This window comes from Drosophila virilis, chromosome 2 (assembly GCF_030788295.1).
Source record: "Drosophila virilis strain 15010-1051.87 chromosome 2, Dvir_AGI_RSII-ME, whole genome shotgun sequence".
NCBI lineage: Eukaryota > Metazoa > Arthropoda > Insecta > Diptera > Drosophilidae > Drosophila > Drosophila virilis.
The window spans coordinates 9,695,298-9,716,278 of record NC_091544.1 but is presented as its reverse complement, the minus strand read 5'-3'; the positions used below and the strand labels follow the sequence as shown (position 1 = coordinate 9,716,278).

At 40.5% G+C, this 20,981-nt stretch overlaps 1 protein-coding gene and 1 long non-coding RNA gene across 8 annotated transcripts; one reads left to right on the top strand and one right to left on the bottom strand.

The window, feature by feature from the left end:
* Positions 1–9,496: 9,496 nt before the first annotated feature.
* LOC116651874 (uncharacterized) lies at positions 9,497–10,601 on the bottom strand. The gene is made up of 3 exons (XR_004304878.2): positions 10,475–10,601; positions 9,759–10,215; positions 9,497–9,708 (listed from the first exon to the last, which is right to left on the bottom strand). It is a non-coding gene; the product is annotated as an uncharacterized lncRNA (long non-coding RNA).
* Positions 10,602–11,424: 823 nt separating this feature from the next.
* Gfat1 (Glutamine:fructose-6-phosphate aminotransferase 1) lies at positions 11,425–19,059 on the top strand. 7 transcript variants are annotated; one of them, XM_032439118.2, is made up of 10 exons: positions 11,425–11,571; positions 14,407–14,463; positions 15,038–15,235; positions 15,306–15,619; positions 15,701–15,842; positions 16,121–16,147; positions 16,335–16,358; positions 17,333–17,490; positions 17,560–18,399; positions 18,467–19,059. In XM_032439118.2, exons 2-10 carry the CDS (start codon positions 14,457–14,459, stop codon positions 18,839–18,841), a joined length of 2,085 nt encoding a protein of 694 aa, XP_032295009.1. In that variant the 5' UTR covers positions 11,425–11,571; positions 14,407–14,456; the 3' UTR covers positions 18,842–19,059. The 7 variants fall into 7 exon arrangements, with proteins under 7 accessions (XP_032295009.1, XP_015027646.1, XP_032295008.1 ...); XM_015172160.3 differs by having other exon boundaries at positions 14,403–14,463; positions 17,369–17,490; XM_032439117.2 differs by having other exon boundaries at positions 14,403–14,463.
* Positions 19,060–20,981: the final 1,922 nt, after the last annotated feature.

Below are 20,981 nucleotides of genomic sequence, written 5' to 3'. Positions count from 1 at the left end.
TTCGTGTGCGGAATAGTTCTCATCGACGCATTAGCACATCGTGCTCCACCATCAACTATCAAAAATGTTAGCGGATTAGTTTTCCGACTGCAGAACTTTCGGCAAACTTCAAGGGTGCAACTGGGCTGGGAATTATTTATTGTTGCCCACAAGGTAGCTTGCTGCAAAATTGTATTATATTTTCGTGGTTGAACTTTGCATTAATGTTGTTCTAACAGCCATTGTTGCTTAGAACCATATGATACTAATTTTCTTCGTTCACCCTTTATACAGGCAACTGATTAATAGTTATCATAATTAAGTAATACAAGAGCAGAATATAGTGTCAAACTGTCTGTCTGAGGGACCGATAAATTGTTTCGTCTAGACAGACCAGGTTTCAGTTTGCTGAATAAAAATAAAACGATTCCAGTTTAATCCTTAAAGAAAGCATATTTTAACTGTAATTAATTATATTTGACCCGAACAAACATATCTTCATAGCAGTCCAAATTTTAACCCCAAATTCTAGCATTATGGCGCCTTTTATATTCCGTGTGAACAGCAAGAATTAAATTATTAAAAAAACGTTGCTGTGCAGCGCAAAATTACTTTTTGCAGGCGGAGGTCGGCCCAGTTCTCGCTGATTATCTCATTTGCGTCCAGGTAAACATGGGGCGGGTTGCCCTGGCAGCAAAATGGACCCGACCCTAAGCAAGCAAATGTCGAGTCTTGCAGCAGACAAGCAAGCTCATAAAGACTTGTCGCAGATCGGGATCCATCCGCGGAAGCTATTATCCATCATACCGCGCGGAGCTATGTCGTTTTGGAGCGTCATATCTCCCCGCGGAGCTATTTCCATCCGAGCGGAGGGAGTTATGTCGTTTTGGAACGTCATATCTCCCCGCGGAGCTATTACCCATCATACCGCGCGGAGCTATGTCGTTTTGGAACGTCATATCTCCCCGCGGAGCTATTACCCATCATACCGCGCGGAGCTATGTCGTTTTGGAACGTCATATCTCCCCGCGGAGCTATTACCCATCATACCGCGCGGAGCTATGTCGTTTTGGAACGTCATATCTCCCCGCGGAGCTATTATCCATCATACCGCGCGGAGCTATGTCGTTTTGGAGCGTCATATCTCCCCGCGGTGTTATTTCCATCCGAGCGGAGGGAGTTATGTCGTTTTGGAACGTCATATCTCCCCGCGGAGCTGTTACCCATCATACCGCGCGGAGCTATGTCGTTTTGGAACGTCATATCTCCCCGCGGAGCTAGTACCCATCATACCGCGTGGAGTTATGTCGTTTTGGAACGTCATATCTCCCCGCGGAGCTATTATCCATCATACCGCGCGGAGTTATGTCGTTTTGGAACGTCATATCTGCCCGTGGAGCTATTTCCATCCGAGCGGAGGGAGTTTGTCGTTTTGGAACGTCATATCTCCCCGCGGGGCTATTTCCATCCGACCGGAGGGAGTTATGTCGTTTTGGAACGTCATATCTCCCCGCGGAGCTATTACCCATCATACCGCGCGGAGTTATGTCGTTTTGGAACGTCATATCTCCCTCCCCGCGGAGCTATTATCCATCATACCGCGCGGAGCTATGTCGTTTTGGAACGTCATATCTCCCCGCGGAGCTATTTCCATCCGAGCGGAGGGAGTTATGTCGTTTTGGAACGTCATATCTCCCCGCGGAGCTATTTCCATCCGAGCGGAGGGAGTTATGTCGTTTTGGAACGTCATATCTCCCCGCGGAGCTACTTCCATCCGAGCGGAGGGAGTTATGTCGTTTTGGAACGTCATATCTCCCCGCGAACCTATTACCCATCATACCGCGCGGAGTTATGTCGTTTTGGAACGTCATATCTGCCCGTGGAGCTATTTCCATCCGAGCGGAGGGAGTTTGTCGTTTTGGAACGTCATATCTCCCCGCGGAGCTATTTCCATCCGACCGGAGGGAGTTATGTCGTTTTGGAACGTCATATCTCCCCGCGGAGCTATTACCCATCATACCGCGCGGAGCTATGTCGTTTTGGAACGTCATATCTCCCCGCGGAGCTATTATCCATCATACCGCGCGGAGTTATGTCGTTTTGGAACGTCATATCTCCCCGCGGAGCTATTTGCATCCGACCGGAGGGAGTTATGTCATTTTGGAACGTCATATCTCTCCGCGGAGCTGTTACCAATCATACCGCGCGGGGTTATTCGTTTTGGAACGTCATATCTCCCTGCGGAGCTATTTCCATCCGAGCGGAGGGAGTTATGTCGTTTTGGAACGTCATATCGCCCCGCGGAGCTATTACCCATCATACCGCGTAGAGTTATGTCGTTTTGGAACGTCATATCTCCCCGCGGAGCTATTATCCATCATACCGCGCGGAGCTATGTCGTTTTGGAACGTCATATCTCCCCGCGGAGCTACGGTAAAAAAAATACTATCATACAACCGTTTTTCGCTAATTAACCATTGTTGCGGGTGGAATTTCCCAAATCACCTTTGCTTTGGTTATCTTTGAAATTGGCGTAAAGTGCACAAACAGTTCCAGCACCACTTGTACTTTCAAATTTTAACTGTTAACGTTGGGTAATATTTTCTATATAAGTATAATTGTGCTTTTTTTTGACTTCGATAAATGCAAAATTTATATACTTATATACGCGGGAGGAACGCAGCGTGAAATCTTCTACACAAGCAAGCATTTGAAAGTAAATATATACACATGCATATCATAATATGTACTTTGATGAATGTGTATATATATATTTATATGTGTGACCTTGTGTAATACGCACAAGAAAGTAGAACCAGCTATGAAAGATACTTACAAGTTTGAAATAAACTTAATTTTTCCGCACAAAAAACTTCGACCTTGCAACACACACACGCGCACACGCACGCATGTGTGCAAATTGATGTGATATGTACACATACAGATACATACAGAAATAAGAGTACATTGCCGGATAAGAGAGTTCGAGGCTTATGCCGGCTGTGGTAAATGTTGACATGTTATCCCCTTCGCTCACTCCAAGGACTCACCGACTTGTGCTGCAGGAATAATAATGGCGGCCACAGTTGGTCTTCCTTTTAAATACGAAGACGGTTAGCTTTGAAGCGAAAGTAAATATGCAGAAACAGAACAACAAGAATAGAGAGCTGTTCTGTTAACCACAACTCACCAAATAAATCACAAAGTAAATACCATCTATTGTTTCTAGTAAAAACTCTTGAAAATTTATTATACTCCCACCCAGACATATGGGAGCAGCTGTCAGCCATAACCAGCTCGCTGTTGCTGGTTTAGACCCGCCCACCACTCATTAAAATCGTATCCAGTGGAGCTGGGAAAATAAAACGGGCTTAAATACTAATTAAATTAAACTTTTTTGAGAACTCCTAGTGTTCCATTTGCGCAAGTTTTTATGCTTTTAATCATTAATGGAGTTGGAAATAAGAAAAAGAAAAATATTTTTTCATATTTAAGGCACAAAGTGCTCTGAGGAATGAATCCAATTAGCCTTGAAAGTTTAGTTAAGCCAAGGATAGTCGAACTACTTAGATTCCGGCGGGAAGGCCACGTGAAAATTTCAAAGTGAATGTTGTTGCTGGAACAAAACTCTAAATGCAATAGCACGTTTCACTCTTGTTTCCATTAGGACACAAAGTCAATAACATAAATTAAAGTAACATTTTCAAATATCGCCAAATGCAAACCGATAAAAAAGCTGAGTCAATCATTTTTATGTTCTATGCAAACAGTATGAATCTGCGATACATTTGCACGAATTATATTTTGCAGATATTTTGATAATTTTATGCATTCAACTTTATTTATAAAAAAGAATAAACAATATTTTAAATGCGGTCGGCTGATATATTCAACTGGGGACCACAAACATTACAATTATTTTGAATTGCAATTCATATATGTATCTGTTAAAATAATTTCATGAGTACTAAGTGGCCTAAGTAACCCGTAGGAATATAGCAATATGACTTAAAGTCAGTTTTTACCTTGACCACAAACCAAGTATTTTGATGTAGAATAAACTAAATTGGATGACACTTTAGATTATAAGACAATCGCGGCAGCTTATAGGAGCAACCGGCGTTGTGGTAATCTGTATATAATCTGTGTATTCAGTCGGTCGCAAGTAATTTCCTGGCTTACTCCTTCGCCTACGGCATGTGGTAGCAGCAGGCGTGGCTTAGTTATCCATTCATCATTGTTGAGTCTTATTGTGAATAATAAATGTTATTTTATCCCGGCCGACATTTTAATTTGTTGATGCCGGTTTATGGTTCGGTGGTTTGTTGATTTTGTAATTTGTCAATAATTACATCGGGCTTGGTTATGCGGTTTGTTTGCCTTTAAATTGTAATTCAAATGTGTAACCTACTTTGCATTTATTTGTTCACCGTTTAAAGCTTTTCCAAATGTGTCACTGCTTAGCTTTAAGTTAAAGTTTCACTATATTTAATTAATTTCAATATGAATAGTAGCTTAAATTTGTAAAAATAAACACACATTTCTGCCAAAAATAATTAAAGGGCATAATTGATACTGAAACGTTGCTTTTGTCAATAGGTACTTCAGATTTAATAGAAAATCAATCTACAATGAAACCCGAAACCTGAGAGCAATTCAGCCGGAAAATGGGTTGGGTTTTATTGTTTTTGTGTTTGAAGGAACAGGAACCGCTTTGGAATTTGAAATATTTCAGTTGTAAATTTTGTAACCGCTGCCGGAAATGCCCAAGCCACAAGTCCACAAGTTAAGAGTCCTATTAGTGGTGTAGTTGTCATAATTTACTTTAAATAATTTAGACAGGATGTGCATGTGCCAGCTTGAAATTAGGAATTTAATTAAAATCTCCAATATTAAAATGGAATTAAAGCGCCAGCCGTTGATGAAGAACGTTGACTCCGCATGTCAAATTATTTCCGAGATTTAATTACTCTACGCAAACGCACGCACCGGCACCGGCACCGGCTCGAGCAGTGGCAGTGGGAAGTGGAGTGGCAATGGCAGCGGATGTGCTGGCGGTCCTGGCAGGATAAATGCAGCTCGCCTAGGCGACGCGTGGTTTGTTGTCTGGAAAATTGCCGCACCTAAGCCACTGGATATTAATAAACGCAAAGTGTTCACAATCTGGTGTAAATATTTAATTTATAATTTACGAGAGATTTTACCGGCTGACGGGCGAGCATTGGACGTAGCGCTCACTGGGCGGATCTGACCTGGGGCAGGGGTCGATTGTAGGCACGTGCTTAAATGTCATTGTGGATGTTGACGATTACATTTAAATTATTTACGAGCATCACTCCCCCTGCACGATGTGACGCGTCGGGGACGCGTCCATCGTCGTCACATTTGTTATTCGCTTAACTTTTATGACGATGGCGGGTGACACGGATTTCCCTTAACCCCCTCCGATGGGGGGCGTGACCCCTAACCAACTACAACACTCAGGCGTCATATGGCCCGCTTTGACGACGCCGATTTACGAGTTTCATTTAAAATTCACATTAACTTTTATTAAAGCAACCAAATGAATGCGACGTTACTTTTGCCATCATCGTCTTCGCAATTGTCTTACGAGTGCTCCTCATTGCAAGCGATTGTGTTATCGTTTTAAGTCTTATCTCCACGCTGGCATTCATAGCCTTTTAATGTTAAATTAGCTGCGAATAGTGTCTTTGTTCTATGCCGCATTTTACACCTTTCATGGCCATTAACGTGAAGGAAGTTGTTATGGGCTAAACACAGCCTTAGGCTAAGTGTGGTAATACTTATCCGATCGCTTTCTAAAAGCATTGAGATAATTACAAAAGTCTGCTGTAACATTCTTAAAAGTATACCTTATATTTGAAATTACTTTGCATATTGAATAAAAGCTCGAACAGACTCTAATATTCATCCTAAAAGTATGCAAATATGGCATCGCCTTCTTGCCACGAGTGGTTAGGAATATGTTTTATCTTACATCTTTACGGTCATAAGCAAATTTGAGTATAGCTTCTAATAGGGCTTTCTTGATTACGTGTCTAATTAAATTATAATCTCTAATTGGAATTAGCATATTACACCGCTCGGCGTTAACAATCGTATTGGATTGTGCGAAATATAATTTCCTTTTTTATTTAATTTTACATTGAGTATTGCCGCAGTCTGTGCCAACCGTCGAGTGCAGATTGTTGGGCAAACTAAAGTAAAATAAATCAAAAGTTGTGCCACTTTTTCTGGTGAGGCAGCTAAAACAAGTACAAGAAGTTCGGGCCAAGCGCCTATGTTGGGGGACAGCCGGTTAAGCTGTCCTGTCTATGGCCTGTACTCGTATTTGCCACAAGCCAAAACTTTCAATTATTTTTGCCTCTACCTACATCTGGTTTCATTTTTTGTTGTTTTCAAATTTGTTTGCATGTATGCCTGTGAGTATATGTTTATCGTTCAACGATTTCACTCTATTTGTGCCCACACATGTGCCATCACACAAAGCAACAAAAGCGCAAATGCCAAAATAAGAATTTACTGCAGTGGAAGGCATAAATAGTTTATAAACTAAGTGACACCGAAAACAACTGACCCAAGCACTAAAAACACTAAAAATAAAGCAGAGACCCGACGACAGCAACAGCATCGCAGTCATGTGAAAATTGTACACAATGGCCGCATAGCCATGGAAAAATATGAAAACACAACAATCATACACACACCCATGCACACAGGCACACATACGATATAACTACAAACACTCGATTTACTTTACAGCAACAATAAAAAATAATAAATTTTACTTCCATAATTGGTGCCGCCACAAGCAGCCCGGTTGCGTCTTGGTCACACCACCACTCACAACAAGCAGGCCTCCCACACCACCGACCCGGGCGCAGGCAAGCGAATTATTTGAAATATTTTCTCGTTTTATATACGAGTATTTCGCTTGCCGGTCGGGTTTTTCATACTTTTCGGGTTTGCCTCTTAGTGTGGCCGAGCAGGACACAGTTCCTTGCAACCACCGAGCAACATCGACGAACCACCATTGTCACAATCTCCGTAGCCATAGCTCACACCGCAACCGCCAACTGCCGTGTTGTTGGTTCTTCCGCCTGATGTTTTTGCTGCCTCGGGCCTCGTCCTTGCCAGACAGCAATGCCTGTGCATAAATTTAATTAATGGCCGCTGTGAATTTGCCTTTAGTTCAGTTGTTTCATATTATTGTGAAATTTTTATTTAAATAAACAAAGTGCCGGCTGGCATTAGAACTCGCACCCTATCTCATAAATTTCCTTGAACGAACAGAAGAAATTCCGCATTGATATAGGAAATAAGGAACTTTAATCCACCATCCGGGGCTTGAATAAAATGGGAGGACTGTCGCAGTAAAGAAAATAGGAATTTTCACCTTTGGGTATAATATTTTGTTTAATATAATATGTGCTATAATTAGCTACACAGCATTAACTTCTCTTTGAATATAAAGCCACAAGTCAGCCAACAAATTAGAACACGATACAATGGTCCTTAGCATAAGTTCGAAATATAAAGCAAGTCCATAAAACTATACACTCACATTCAACTTTTTATGATGACAAGATAGTTCAGAGCACAAGGAGTTGGAAGCCCAGAGGTACACTTTGCTAAACTTGCTGCTGACTTTGATCCTAGCACCAAGCTTAAGACCCATTTGAGCCCACGGATGGTATCATAAGTAAAAGTATTCACAGCTAGATTAGGATTTGAATTTGGAACTCTTCATGTTCAACGCATTTGAAGACTATTTCACACACGCGTCTAGACTGGGTACTAGGTGATAACTGAGGGGATTCCGAGGGCACAACAATAGTTAAGTGCCCTTTGCTTTGAAACTGAAAATTGTCCTTGATGTCAAAGGGGCTGGCTGGTAGTTGCACCAATTTGTGTCATATAAATACGTTCTTTAGCGACATGCGCTTTTCAAGTAGACCAACATCTTGAGCTCTCTTGACATACTGCCAAGGATACAAGTGTACACTCATCCTCATGTATTTAATTTTAATTTGCTGCTAGAGATAAAACTTTGAAAGTGACTTTGAAACATTTCATCTACAACATTTTTTGTAATGTAAGTCAGAGAGTAAAATTTATAACAACAATTAATTGTCCATGTACATCAATTTACGCTAGCAATTTGCAAAAAGTATATCGGCTTACATTATTTTATTTAATGAGTTTTTCAATTAAAGAAAACCAAAAATTCGAAAACTTTTTGCATCAGCCTTTTTTGTAAGTTGGCTTTTTTATTATATTGTCAGCGAATAGATAGTTGCTTTTGTTTTTACTTATCAACACATTGATAAGCACAACACTTTCCTGATTTGATGCACAATGGACACACCTAGCTCTTTGTCGAGGCATTGTAAAACTAGTTGGGAAAGTATGTATGATTTGTGTTTTCCGCATTGGGTCTCACTGAAACTGACGTGGCGCAGTCTAATTAATTTTTGCACAAATTCGAGGGTATTATATGTATATGTATTTGCCATATTAAAATGACAAAGAACTGTGGTAATTGTTCTGTAGAGTCTGTCTAGTTGAGGGCCAACAGCTGCATTACACCCAGCAATGCCCCTCTGTGACCAATATCATGGAAGTAAGGGGTCTACCGGTAGCACAAGATGTTTAAAAGCAAGGTCAGCTGGGCCGGCCTGACTGCGACTTGCACTCGATACTTCTGGTGGCCAGTTGGGCCAGGCAATATTAAAAAATCAACTCGAAACTCGTTTTTACCATTGACGATTGGCGCTTACCATTTACAGGTAATAAATTCCGCTGTGGGAGAGCGAGAGAGAAATGCGAGTTGGGAGAGTATGAGAAGAAAACCAATTTGAAAATATATCTACCACATATAATATGACTTTGCAAACAGTTTTAATAAGTACATTGGAGCTATTAATTTCTCGATATATCTTCAACAGAGCTTCTTTTTACCCCATTACATTATGTTGATCTTGCTGAAGGTTTTTGGGAAGCTGCGTCTTTTAAAGACAGGTTTTTAATCCGAGTCGCCAGTTGGAGCATCACTTTTCCTTTCGAATGGAAGTCAAGGTCAGTTATTATGAACAAAACAAATTGACTACGATAACAGAAGCCAAAACAGATACAAAAACTCTGGTAGGACTGCAGACAACTGCTGCTGGCGGCAGAGTTAGAAAAAGAAACCATAAATATTTATATTATATCGTTCAGGTTACTGACGTATAAAAACCGGTGCTGTTTAAGGTGGTGGTACGGTGGTACGGCACAAACGAGCAGAAATAATTTTTATTAACGCATAATTTGTATATTTAACCGGTTTGGGGATTTGGCAATACTCTGCTCCAGCCAGCCTCGAGCTTTAAATTGGTTTTCATTTGTTGACATTTAGTATTTTCTACATGTGTCCAACATCTCATACTATTTGGTTACACTGTCTGCTAAATTAAATATTCACATTTTGTATTTTCTGTTAATTTATTTTTTTTTTATCAAAGCTGCAGTTGGTATTTTATGAATTTATGCATATTGAATTTTACACGGAGGCGAAAAAACAATGTGCCGCATGCCGCCCATGGGATGCGGCTATATTGAAATGTAAAATATTGACCCATCAATTGGCGCCATGATTCCTGCGCATAGACTTCTCCTCATAGACTGGGCAAAACAAAGCCAGGGAAATGAAAAAATAACAAAATAAAACTGTGTTGAAAAATAAATAAAATGAAACAATTTATAAAACATTACTTAACTGATTTAAGCATTTTGCACATGTCATTGACTTCCTTTGTCAGTTCACAAATTAATTAATTGAAATTTAATATGAAAAACCACGCATAATATATATGCAATATGCATATTGATTTAATGCCTTTTAGTTGATGCGACAGCTGAAGCGCAAATTTCAAATTGTACTGTGTTAATCAATCTGTCTCAGCTGAATACCCGTAATAAATGCACCGCGACACTTGCAGGCTAAATGCCAGAGTTCAATTAAATTTGGGTTTGTGTGAGGATATCGGAAACTGAAAAACAAGTTTAGAGTAGTTTAATTTGCCTTGCCCAAGAGTCGGGCAATTGCTAAAATCAAAATATTCAAATTGGGTGCGGCCAGGGCATGCAGTTCATTTATTTGCTTAAGACCGATCTTTCCTTTAGGATTTATGAACCATAGAAATCCGGTGCGACCGACTTTGACATTTGAGCTGCCTGCAACCACAAAGCACGGTTAAGTTTTATCAATACAGCTTCAAAACTAAGTGCGAGATTTTCAAAAACAATACTTTGCTTCAATCGATATAACATGATTGTTTATCAAAGAGTTTGATAAATTATAGGTTATTTTTTGACAAATTTGCAGAAACGCAAAATTCAAAATATACTGTTTTTTTTTATTTTTAAAAGATTTTAAATGGTAATTTTATGGTCAATCCATTTTGATTTAAATTCAAGATGTTGACATTCATACCAATAGCATAATGCTGAGAGTTACAGCCAGAGGCTCAGTCCGAGTGCTTCAAACAACCATTTACGCTCGCACTCAAACTCACACTTACGCTCATACCGCTTGGGTGCTCATACTCACACACATCCAACATCAGCAACAGTTGTGTGTTATCGCGAGCATTAAAGAGCACGAACCCGAGAAGTGCGTTCAGTTAGAGCGTCTTTTTTTGGTCGCAACTGTATGAATACATTATTTGTTTGTATTTATGTTTCAAGGAAGGAAGAAGGAAAGTATCTTCGTAGGTTGATATACCATATAAATATATATTTTTCGATCGGAGACAAAATAATATTTCCAGCTGATGACAGACTTCCGACATCGATTGGGCGGACCAAGCACCATCAGGACATAAGTCAGTGGCATGCCCTGCCGGCACCCAAGATGAATGGCTATGATAACTGCATGGCGATTAGTGCTAACAACTAACTAGTTTATATGTTGGGCCGGTTAAATGTTATTTTTCGTCTTAAGCATAAAATATAAGTTATATATTTTCAACATGTGAATTTGAATATTTACAATGTTCACAATCAAAAAGACTCAACTATATATTAATATTCCCAATATAATCATACGGTTGGAGTTAAAAGTGGGCGCCCAACCCGAAAGCACTAGTCGGGATCGTGCTCTTTAATGCTCGCGATAAGCGTAACTGTCTTTTGGAGCGCGACATTTATTTTTGCTCTCCCAACTGTTGCTGTTGTTGGCTGTGAGTATGAGTATACTCATATAAGTATTGAGTGTGTAAGTGTGAGTGTGAGTGGTTGTATCGGGTGCTCGGCCTCTGGCTATACCTCTGGCTCTGACTCTCAGTGTTTGGCAAAAACGATCGCAGCGCTAATGTGGAGCCGGCGATGACGCTGGCGTCGAAACGGTCGGTAGCCTATAAAAGCAGCGCATTTAGTGTGAGTTTCTTTTCAGAGTGAGCTCAGTGTTAATTTCACAGTGGAGTTGGCCAGCAGCAAGTGCGTTTCCAGACCTGAACCAACTTGTTACCACGTCAAAGTCGAACACCACACACGCTATTAAACAAGCCAACCGCAAGCTGTGCATACCGTGTGAGTGTAGAGTGTGTGTTTAGTTTATAAATTGTTTTTTGTGTGGATTTCAAATCTAGATTTTGTAATTAACGCGCTGCAATTAAAAGTAAACCAAAAACCCACCACAAAAGACAAAGGACAGTCAACTGCCCAAAATACTTGACTGGGCACCTCGCACAGATTAAAATTCGGTATTAAAATCAATTTGCTGGATATTGAGTGAGTGGTGCGGTTGGGTGGTGCGGTATTGCTGTGTTGCCAGCGCAACAAACACTAATTGAATTATTTAATAACACAATGCAAAAGCAAAAAAAAAAAAATAACACGAAAATGTTATGGGGCAACAAAACCCGCTTTAAACCCGAAATTGCGGTCAAAATTCGTTGTATCGTCTTATATAAAATACCTGTTCGCTGTTTGCAGCACTGCTGATTGGTGTTTCAGACCGCGAATACACGCACACACGCACACAAACACACAGATACAAAACAACACAACCACACTGGCGTTAACAGGCAGCGCAATGCATAAAAAAACCAAAACAAAATTGATAAAACGTTGCAAGTACCACGAGTAGATGCGGGCGACCCCAAATCTAAAAATATGTGGCAAACCGTTCATAAATACCCTACAATATATATACAAACTGAATAAACAACAAATTGTTGCCGACTTGCGCCAACAAACAAGCCACGACGCAATGCCAAGGCGTGGACTGGCTCTGTTGTGCTCCGTTAGAGTTTACTCAACTGGTAGAAAAAAAAGCTCAGACGTGGTCCAAAACTGATGTATAAAAGGTGTCAATATAAAATAATTGCAATACCATTTTTGTTTTTGTTTATCAATTTTATTGCTCAATTATTAATAGTTGCTCAAAAAGTAATGAGCTGATAACTGCCAGTCAATTTCCCATTCTTGAGATACTATTCCGTGGAATATGCTAGCGTCACGACCTTAATTTTCAATGGCTATGCAATTTTAATTCTGTAAGCATTTATATAGATCATAAAGTATTTCATAAATTATAATAACTTACACCTGGGAGGAAGTCCAGGCAATCGTCAATCGACTGCGCTTGATTAGCTTGTCGCACTATTTCTTTTATTGTCGCTGCTTACTTAATGCTCTTCTATTTTTACGATCTGCCCGACCAATTAAAAGTGCAGCAGGGGGACGCCTGGGCGGGCATCAACTTTTCTGTCTACTGGAATGCTTACCTCCCACTCTTATCTACGTGTGATAAGTCATTTTGGGGCCTTTGTAGCCACAATTGATTCATTAGTGGAAAGCTTTCCCGACTGTGTTTACATTCATAGTGAGCTTTGCGAAAGGCGAGAGTCTCATCGGTGCCAAGCCAGAACAACATGATTGCAGATGTATTCTGTACGGGTGAATCGTTTTAATTACCGTACTATGCTTGGCTTCTTTTCTGCTAGCCACTCGAAACTGTGAGCTCTGGCACCTGGCCGGCCCGGCAAGCAAATTAAAAATGCCAATCACAGCCATCGGTCGTGACCAAGGAGATGCAGAGGCGGGGAGGAAGAGTGTGTTAACTATTGACAATTGCCGTTGGGGAGACCGAAGAAGACGTGGCGAGGGTGCATGTGAGAGCTTTCCAGAATTCTGTCACACTCACCATAAACAGTCGCCCGATGGAGGGGCGAAGACGGCAAAGTCAAAGACAAAGACGGTTGAGTACGTGTTGCACCTGAATTGGCCGAAGAGTAGACGCTCCCACTATGACCATTCACCATGAAGCTCTAGAGCAAGGCAAAGATTCAGAGCGAAGCGCCGCAAACACGTTTTGTGCTAAATGATAAAAATTCCAATTTGTGAAGCCCATTCAAAAGAAATTATACTCTAACTTGTGCCTCCGATTCAAGTCTACATGCATAAATTTTATCCATACATGCTTACATAGTCGTCCCTCTTAGCCAAAACCCACACCCGGACCTGGGGTCGCCCACAGTTATGTGTGCGACACACAAACATACATTTATACAAACATATTTATTTCTTGCGACGCATTTAACTAGATAAAAAGAACAACTGAGCACCAGATGTAAAAGAATAACAGAAGACTAGAATAGACTAGAATATACCCTGCATATATATTTTTTGAGCACTCAAAGCAATCTTCGAATTTGCGCTTTAATATAGTTTGATGATTTTTTTTGATCTGTAAGGTCAAGATATATTTGGGTTATCTTGATAATGTCGCAGAGATATTCATCTATCTTAAAATGTCTACAACTGACTCTGCTCCCTATTGGAATAGGTACAGGGTATAAAAAACGCAAAACCAAAGCAAGAATCTTGACTACAAGAAATTGCCATTTGATTTAAAACTAAGAAATCATGTTTACCAAACAAGCACAAGCGGGAACGAGGACGGGACCTCGAACTAGAACTACACAGAACTAAGTAGACCGGTAGCCGCAGCGGAAAGAAATATTCTGAAGAGTTGACGAGTTGATAAGAACACTCGTGCGCTTGTTAACACACACTCACACATGCAAGCCACACAGTAACACACGCACACACACATTACTAAGAGTCAGGGTAGTTCAACAATTACCCTCTTTAAAACTAAGACTCTCTTTACTTCGCTTTCAATTACGAAACCAGGTTTTATTAGTACGCTTGAGACTCCACTCGAAACATCTTAGTGACTCATGCATACTCTTACTGCATACTCTACTGTTTATAGAGAATAAATGACATACTTCCTCATATTTATTATTGAAATAGTTATCAAGCTATACATACTTCAAATAGAATTGGAAGCTAATATTGTTTTTATTTAAACTGTGAATACGAATTTATAATATGTGTTTTCTTAATTTAAGGAAGAAATCAAAAAGGAATCTTGGGCAATATTGTGTAATTGAACAAGTCATAAAATGTGTGGTGAGTTATTATAATAAATTCTTATATATAATTTAATTATAACTTTACAACTGAAACAAATATATAATCATTGTTTATAAGTCCATGCCCTGACTTGATATACGAAGAGTAAGACTAACATTAAGTATACGCAATATTGTGGCTAAGTTTTGGTATAACTGTTACACAGAATTCAGGGCCCCTGACACAATAAAGCTGGCATTTATATTCGATTACATTCGATGGCGTCGACGGCCTTTCGCCTCACTCGACTCCAAAAATAACTTCTATTGGACGCCCACAAAGCCGCTGAGCCACTTATCCAAGTAGTGCACCAACATACAAAGCCCAAGCCCAAACTGGTTTTACTTTAGATGCAGATTTCCTCATAACTGGTCGGGTCTTGGACTGGAACTCAATAACTTAAGCTCTTGCAAAATGTTTTTAACATAAACTTATATATATTTTTAAAAAGGTTAACATACATAAGCAAGCATTCTGGTATTTGAAATTGAATTTCCTGATTTTTTAGTCATAAAGTTTTTAAATCTAAACACATACAATCATTGATCAACTGTTTACACTTTACCTAAAGGAATTTTCGCCTACTTGAACTATTTAACACCCAAGTCTCGTCAAGAGGTGCTGGACCTGCTGGTGACAGGCTTGAAGCGACTAGAATACCGAGGCTATGACTCCACCGGCGTAGCAATCGATTCACCAGACAACAAGGATATCGTTATGGTCAAGCGCACTGGCAAGGTCAAGGTGCTGGAGGATGCCATTCAAGAACGTAAGCTGCAGTTGGTTTTAAAATAATCCACTAGCACTGTTGTAAATTGAATCGCATCACATTTGTATAGACTTTAGCGGCGGGGAGTATAGCGAGCCGGTGAACACGCACGTTGGAATTGCACACACCCGTTGGGCCACCCATGGTGTGCCGTGCGAGCGTAACTCCCATCCACAACGTTCTGATGAGGGCAACAGCTTTGTTGTGGTTCACAATGGCATCATCACCAACTATAACGACGTCAAGACCTTCCTAGCCAAGAAGGGCTATGAATTCGAGTCGGACACGGATACGGAGGTGTTTGCCAAGCTGGTGCATCACCTGTGGAAGAAACATCCCAACTACTCGTTCCGTGAGCTGGTGGAGCAGGCCATACAGCAAGTGGTAAGTAACCCATTGATGTGAAAACCAAGGTTCATTATGAGCACTTGATTATGTGGCTATATTCGTGTTTCCTGTTTAAAGGAGGGTGCATTTGCAATTGCTGTAAAATCGAAGCATTTCCCAGGCGAGTGTGTTGCCTCGCGCCGCAGCTCCCCTCTGCTCGTCGGTATCAAGACAAAGACCCGCTTGGCCACGGATCACATTCCCATTCTATACGGCAAAGGTAAGTAATACAGACATAGCAAAAAGAGTTATCTTCTCGTAGACTCTCTTCTAGTCTTTTTATATAACGATATCTTTTGTCTTTTTTTTTCGATATGTGTACATACTTGCATCTGTCTGTGTTATACGTGTTCGTTTTTTATTTCCAAATAACCAACTGTCGCCCCTGCCGGCACTCTGAAACTTTTCAACACTTTCGCCCCACTGCATCCTTTGGCGACCCTTCCTCCTCGTTTGCCGTATCTCTGCTGACCCTCTGTGTTCATTTCCAACGTTTAGATGACAAGAAGCTGAGCTCCGATCAAGGTAGTCAACTAATCTAAATCCTATCAAAATCTGCTTTACGGCAGTTCCTGGGTATCGGTGCTAATCACTTCTCGCTTCATCCCAAAATCAATTTATCTGCTCAATTTCCTGGTGCTGGTTATGATTAATTTATAGAACCGAACATATTACTTAAAAATTGTTTGTTTTTTCTCTTGCGTCTGTCTAGATGCCGACTCCGGCAAGCCCCAAGGTAATTACAATTTTAAATATTATTGTTATGAGGACTAGAATATAAAATATGCATGCTTATTAGCTTTTTGTCGGCTTAAAATATACCATCTACACTTTCATTTCTTTCTCTCGCAATTTCTTTCACTAAACAAGTATTTTAATTGTGAATTTCAAAGACTTGTAATTTAAATTGAATTTTCCTTTAAGGCGCAAATATTTTCTTTTGTATAAGTTTTTCACTTGTATACACAATCCAAATTTAACAAAACGCCCAAAACACCTTTGGAGTCATTTATTGTGCGTCCTACTGGACATCTTATCAAAACAGTGCAGAAGATTAAGAAATTGTTTGAGTCCCAATTTAACTTATAGTTTGAGCATCTATTAATTTTGTTCCTTGTGTTATAGATAACAATTTTGTTTTTGTATTTTCGATTAACTAAATGAAAATCACCTGGGTAGTTTTTAATTGGCAATCGAACTTTCGTAATTATTTAAAAAAATTTAAGCATGTCCGTACATAGATTCGTGCATAATTAATTGGCAAATAAATATGCTTAATTCAATTTGTAATGTTTTATTGCCAATTGACTTTCATACATTTTAAAATTGTTTTAACCGAAATTCCCTTTCGTGGTGGATTGTTTTTTTGTGGCCATACATAATTTGCTGCTGTTGTTGATAATTCTATTTATTTTCGTTTCTGATTTCTGCATTAAACTCTCTATAAACTGGGCCTACATACGTGCACATACACATATACACACACAACGACACACATATATCAACACACGCATACATGCCATTGCTTGCACCGCCGACATATGCGTGCCGCCTCCCTCGTACTCAATTCGGTCGAAATGCTACTCTATCGACATCGCCATCGACATCGCAACCGCAAACGCAATCGCAACACTTCTTGCAACTGCAACTGCAAATGCAAATGCAAATTGGCACCGTCAACACCATTTAAATGCCAAATTAACCGAACAGAGTTGCGTCCACATGGACAAACTCGTGAATTGCCAGTGTTGCCACGCTCGGAGAGCACATCGGAATTTATGCCCCTAGAAGAGAAGGAGGTTGAGTACTTCTTTGCCTCTGATGCCTCAGCTGTTATCGAGCATACGAATCGTGTCATCTATTTAGAGGTAAGATACTTAAATATCCACCTAATAACTAATATAATATTATATAACTATTTCAATTGATCCTTTTAGGATGATGATGTAGCTGCAGTGAGGGATGGTACGCTGAGCATCCATCGTCTGAAGAAGAGCCTGGATGATCCGCATGCTCGTGAGATAACCACACTGAAAATGGAGATACAACAGATCATGAAGGGCAACTACGACTATTTCATGCAGAAGGAGATCTTTGAGCAGCCCGAGTCGGTGGTCAACACAATGCGCGGACGCGTCCGCTTTGATGGCAACGCCATTGTGCTGGGTGGCATTAAAGACTTTATACCAGAGATAAAACGCTGCCGCCGTCTGATGCTGATCGGCTGCGGCACCTCTTACCACAGTGCCGTGGCCACGCGTCAGCTACTGGAGGAGCTAACCGAGCTGCCAGTTATGGTTGAGCTGGCCTCAGACTTCCTCGACCGCAACACACCTATATTCCGTGACGACGTCTGTTTCTTCATCTCGCAGTCCGGCGAAACGGCAGATACTTTGATGGCATTGCGCTACTGCAAGCAGCGCGGAGCTCTGATCGTTGGCATCACCAACACAGTGGGTAGCAGCATCTGCCGCGAGTCGCACTGCGGCGTCCACATCAATGCCGGTCCCGAGATCGGTGTTGCCTCCACCAAGGCTTATACATCGCAGTTTATCTCGCTGGTTATGTTCGCGCTGGTCATGTCCGAGGATCGTCTGTCCCTGCAGCAGCGTCGCCTAGAAATTCTGCAGGCACTGTCCAAACTTGCTGATCAAATTCGCGAGGTTCTTAAACTTGACTCCAAGGTGCAGGAGCTGGCCAAGGATCTCTACCAGCACAAGTCGCTGCTGATCATGGGTCGCGGCTACAACTTCGCCACTTGCCTGGAGGGTGCTCTAGTAAGCCCAAATCTTTCACTTACACAAAACCTAGAGGAAGCAACATTTTCCTTTTACACTTTTACAGAAAGTGAAGGAACTGACCTACATGCACAGCGAGGGCATAATGGCCGGAGAACTGAAGCATGGTCCACTGGCCCTCGTAGACGGTTCGATGCCTGTGCTGATGATCGTGCTGCGTGATCCAGTCTACGTCAAGTGCATGAATGCCTTGCAGCAAGTCACCTCGCGCAAGGGTTGCCCAGTGATCATCTGCGAAGAAGGCGACGAGGAGACAAAGGCCTTTTCGACGCGCCATCTTGAAATTCCCCGCACAGTCGACTGTCTTCAAGGCATCCTTACAGTCATACCCATGCAGCTGCTCTCCTACCATATTGCCGTGCTGCGTGGCTGTGACGTCGACTGTCCGCGCAACTTGGCCAAATCCGTGACAGTGGAGTAATCAGACCCAGTTCTGAGTCGGAATTTTCCGAGTAGTTACCTTACCTATAGCGCATTCGTGCGCACTATTTCTTTGAATATCTCTGTATGCATGTACCCATATTCTCACACACATGTATGTACCGAAATCGATTCACACACATTTTGATTTTACGAATATTTTTCACACATCAAGATGCAAGCTACTTACTAAAATTAAATTGAAGTTGTTTTGTTAAATGCATTTTTAGCTCGAATATGGAACGAAACGTTGGCTTTTCGAAAAGCTTTACAGGTTACCATGGCTCTACACTAAAATTACACTTTAAGTGCTGGGGCCAACCCCAGTTTCATATTAAAAACTGTGAGCTTCATTATCAGCTTACTTTAGGTTTTTCAAGAACCTGAAAACCTAAATGATTATCCGAAGCGCCAAAGAACTTGTGAGTGCATAGTTTTACGTTTGTAGTTTTGCACTCCAAACACTAAGATTTTTTCAAATATTGGTCTGAAGTGGTATTTGATGAAATCAATGTCGTTTGTAAGAAATTGAAGTTCTGGGAAATACGGATAAATGAATTTTCTCAATTGCGGGAAGTAGGTGGCAAGTTATGAGGAAAATGGGGTAAAACTGTAAGTTCTAGGAAATAAGTGCGTAAAATAAGTTAGAACTTTATACAGAAATTGGGTTAAAATAGATGTACTAGGAATTACGGATGACTAAAAATGTTCTCGATTGCGAAAAATGGGTTGCCATCTATATCTGATAATTGGGTACAAATAGAAGTACTTGGAAAGACGGATGAGTATAATTGTTCCTGATTGCGGGAAATAGGTTGCTAGTTATGTCTCTTAGTTGAGTACAAAAATGTTTTCGATTGCAGGAAACCGGTTGCAAGTTGTCCATTAATTGGGTACAAATCAAGCTCTTGTAAAAAATAGATTGCAAGAAATGGGTGACAAGTTTTGTCTAAAAATGGAATTTAAAGATCTGGTGCGGTATATAATGTCTATGTATAAAACTGTTTGTCCTGAATTTCTGAAAGACTGACTGACTGACTGACATCCCTTCTTGGGGGTCAAAGATTTCGTGTGTGAAATATATAAAAAATCAATTTAGACGTGTTACACATTTTTCTCAAAATCAAAGCTTCCTCCGTGTTTCAGCGATATGAGAAATTTCACCAGCAACAGTGGTAAATTGGATGTAAGCAGTTGTATAAATATTTTTGGTTTACCGTTATATCGGGCAAGGACGGGATATATCCGGAAAGTATTTTCATATATGAGAAATGTCGTGCGACATTAAATTTAAATTTGTATTAAATTTAAATTGAATCCTTACTCTGCAAACTTTGTAATGTGTTCAATTCAACATTTAATTAAATTCAGGTTTGAATTGGACGGAATAAAAATGTAATGCTCTAAATATGTACATAAAAACAGAAATGAGGACTTTAGCGCCGACCACCCTGTTGTGAAACAGCACTCGTGCGGCTAACTTCAAGTTCGTTTTTATTTAAAGCTGCGGTGCTATCAGCAGTAAACGGTTATGTCTTCAAGCCAAACCTGAAACCAACTACCAAATCCAAGCAAAATACCAACGAATAAATGGAAAATATCAAAATGGCTACCGCTAAGCCAAATCCTACTTCCCGTGCCCTTTTGCGGCAGCCATTGCAATCGGCAGGTACTCGAACACAAACATACACACGCATACGCTCACTCTCACATACAGAACTTTCACCGAATTGAACATACTCGGCAACGCTCTTATTATTTTCAATTTCCATTGAATTTTCGGAGGGCACATAATCTAGATTAAGGACTACAGAACGTAGACACAGACACACTTGGACTCCGGCCAGGCGTTGCCCTGAGCCAAAAGGCGTTAGACATATTTGGGTTGATGTTTTCATTGGCAACAGCAGCTAATGGCCAATTCCGCCAGCTAAGTGTATTGTTTTTCTTCGAAACTGCGGCAGCGGAACAAATTTTAACAAAAATGTAATAATACTATGGGCTACAGACATCAAACCAATTGAGTCCTCAACTCAATGAGACAAAAATTGTTTAATATTTTACACAGGGCTGTAAGCCATTTTTAAACCAGAGAGAAAAAATGTTCCTACATTTTAAATAAATATATATTAACATATAAT

Coding starts and splice junctions, on each gene's coding strand:
- Gfat1 (XM_032439118.2), top strand. Junction 16,359..17,332: donor CGACTCCGGCAAGCCCCAAG/GTAATTACAATT, acceptor TTAACCGAACAG/AGTTGCGTCCACATGGACAA. Junction 18,400..18,466: donor CTTGCCTGGAGGGTGCTCTA/GTAAGCCCAAAT, acceptor ACACTTTTACAG/AAAGTGAAGGAACTGACCTA.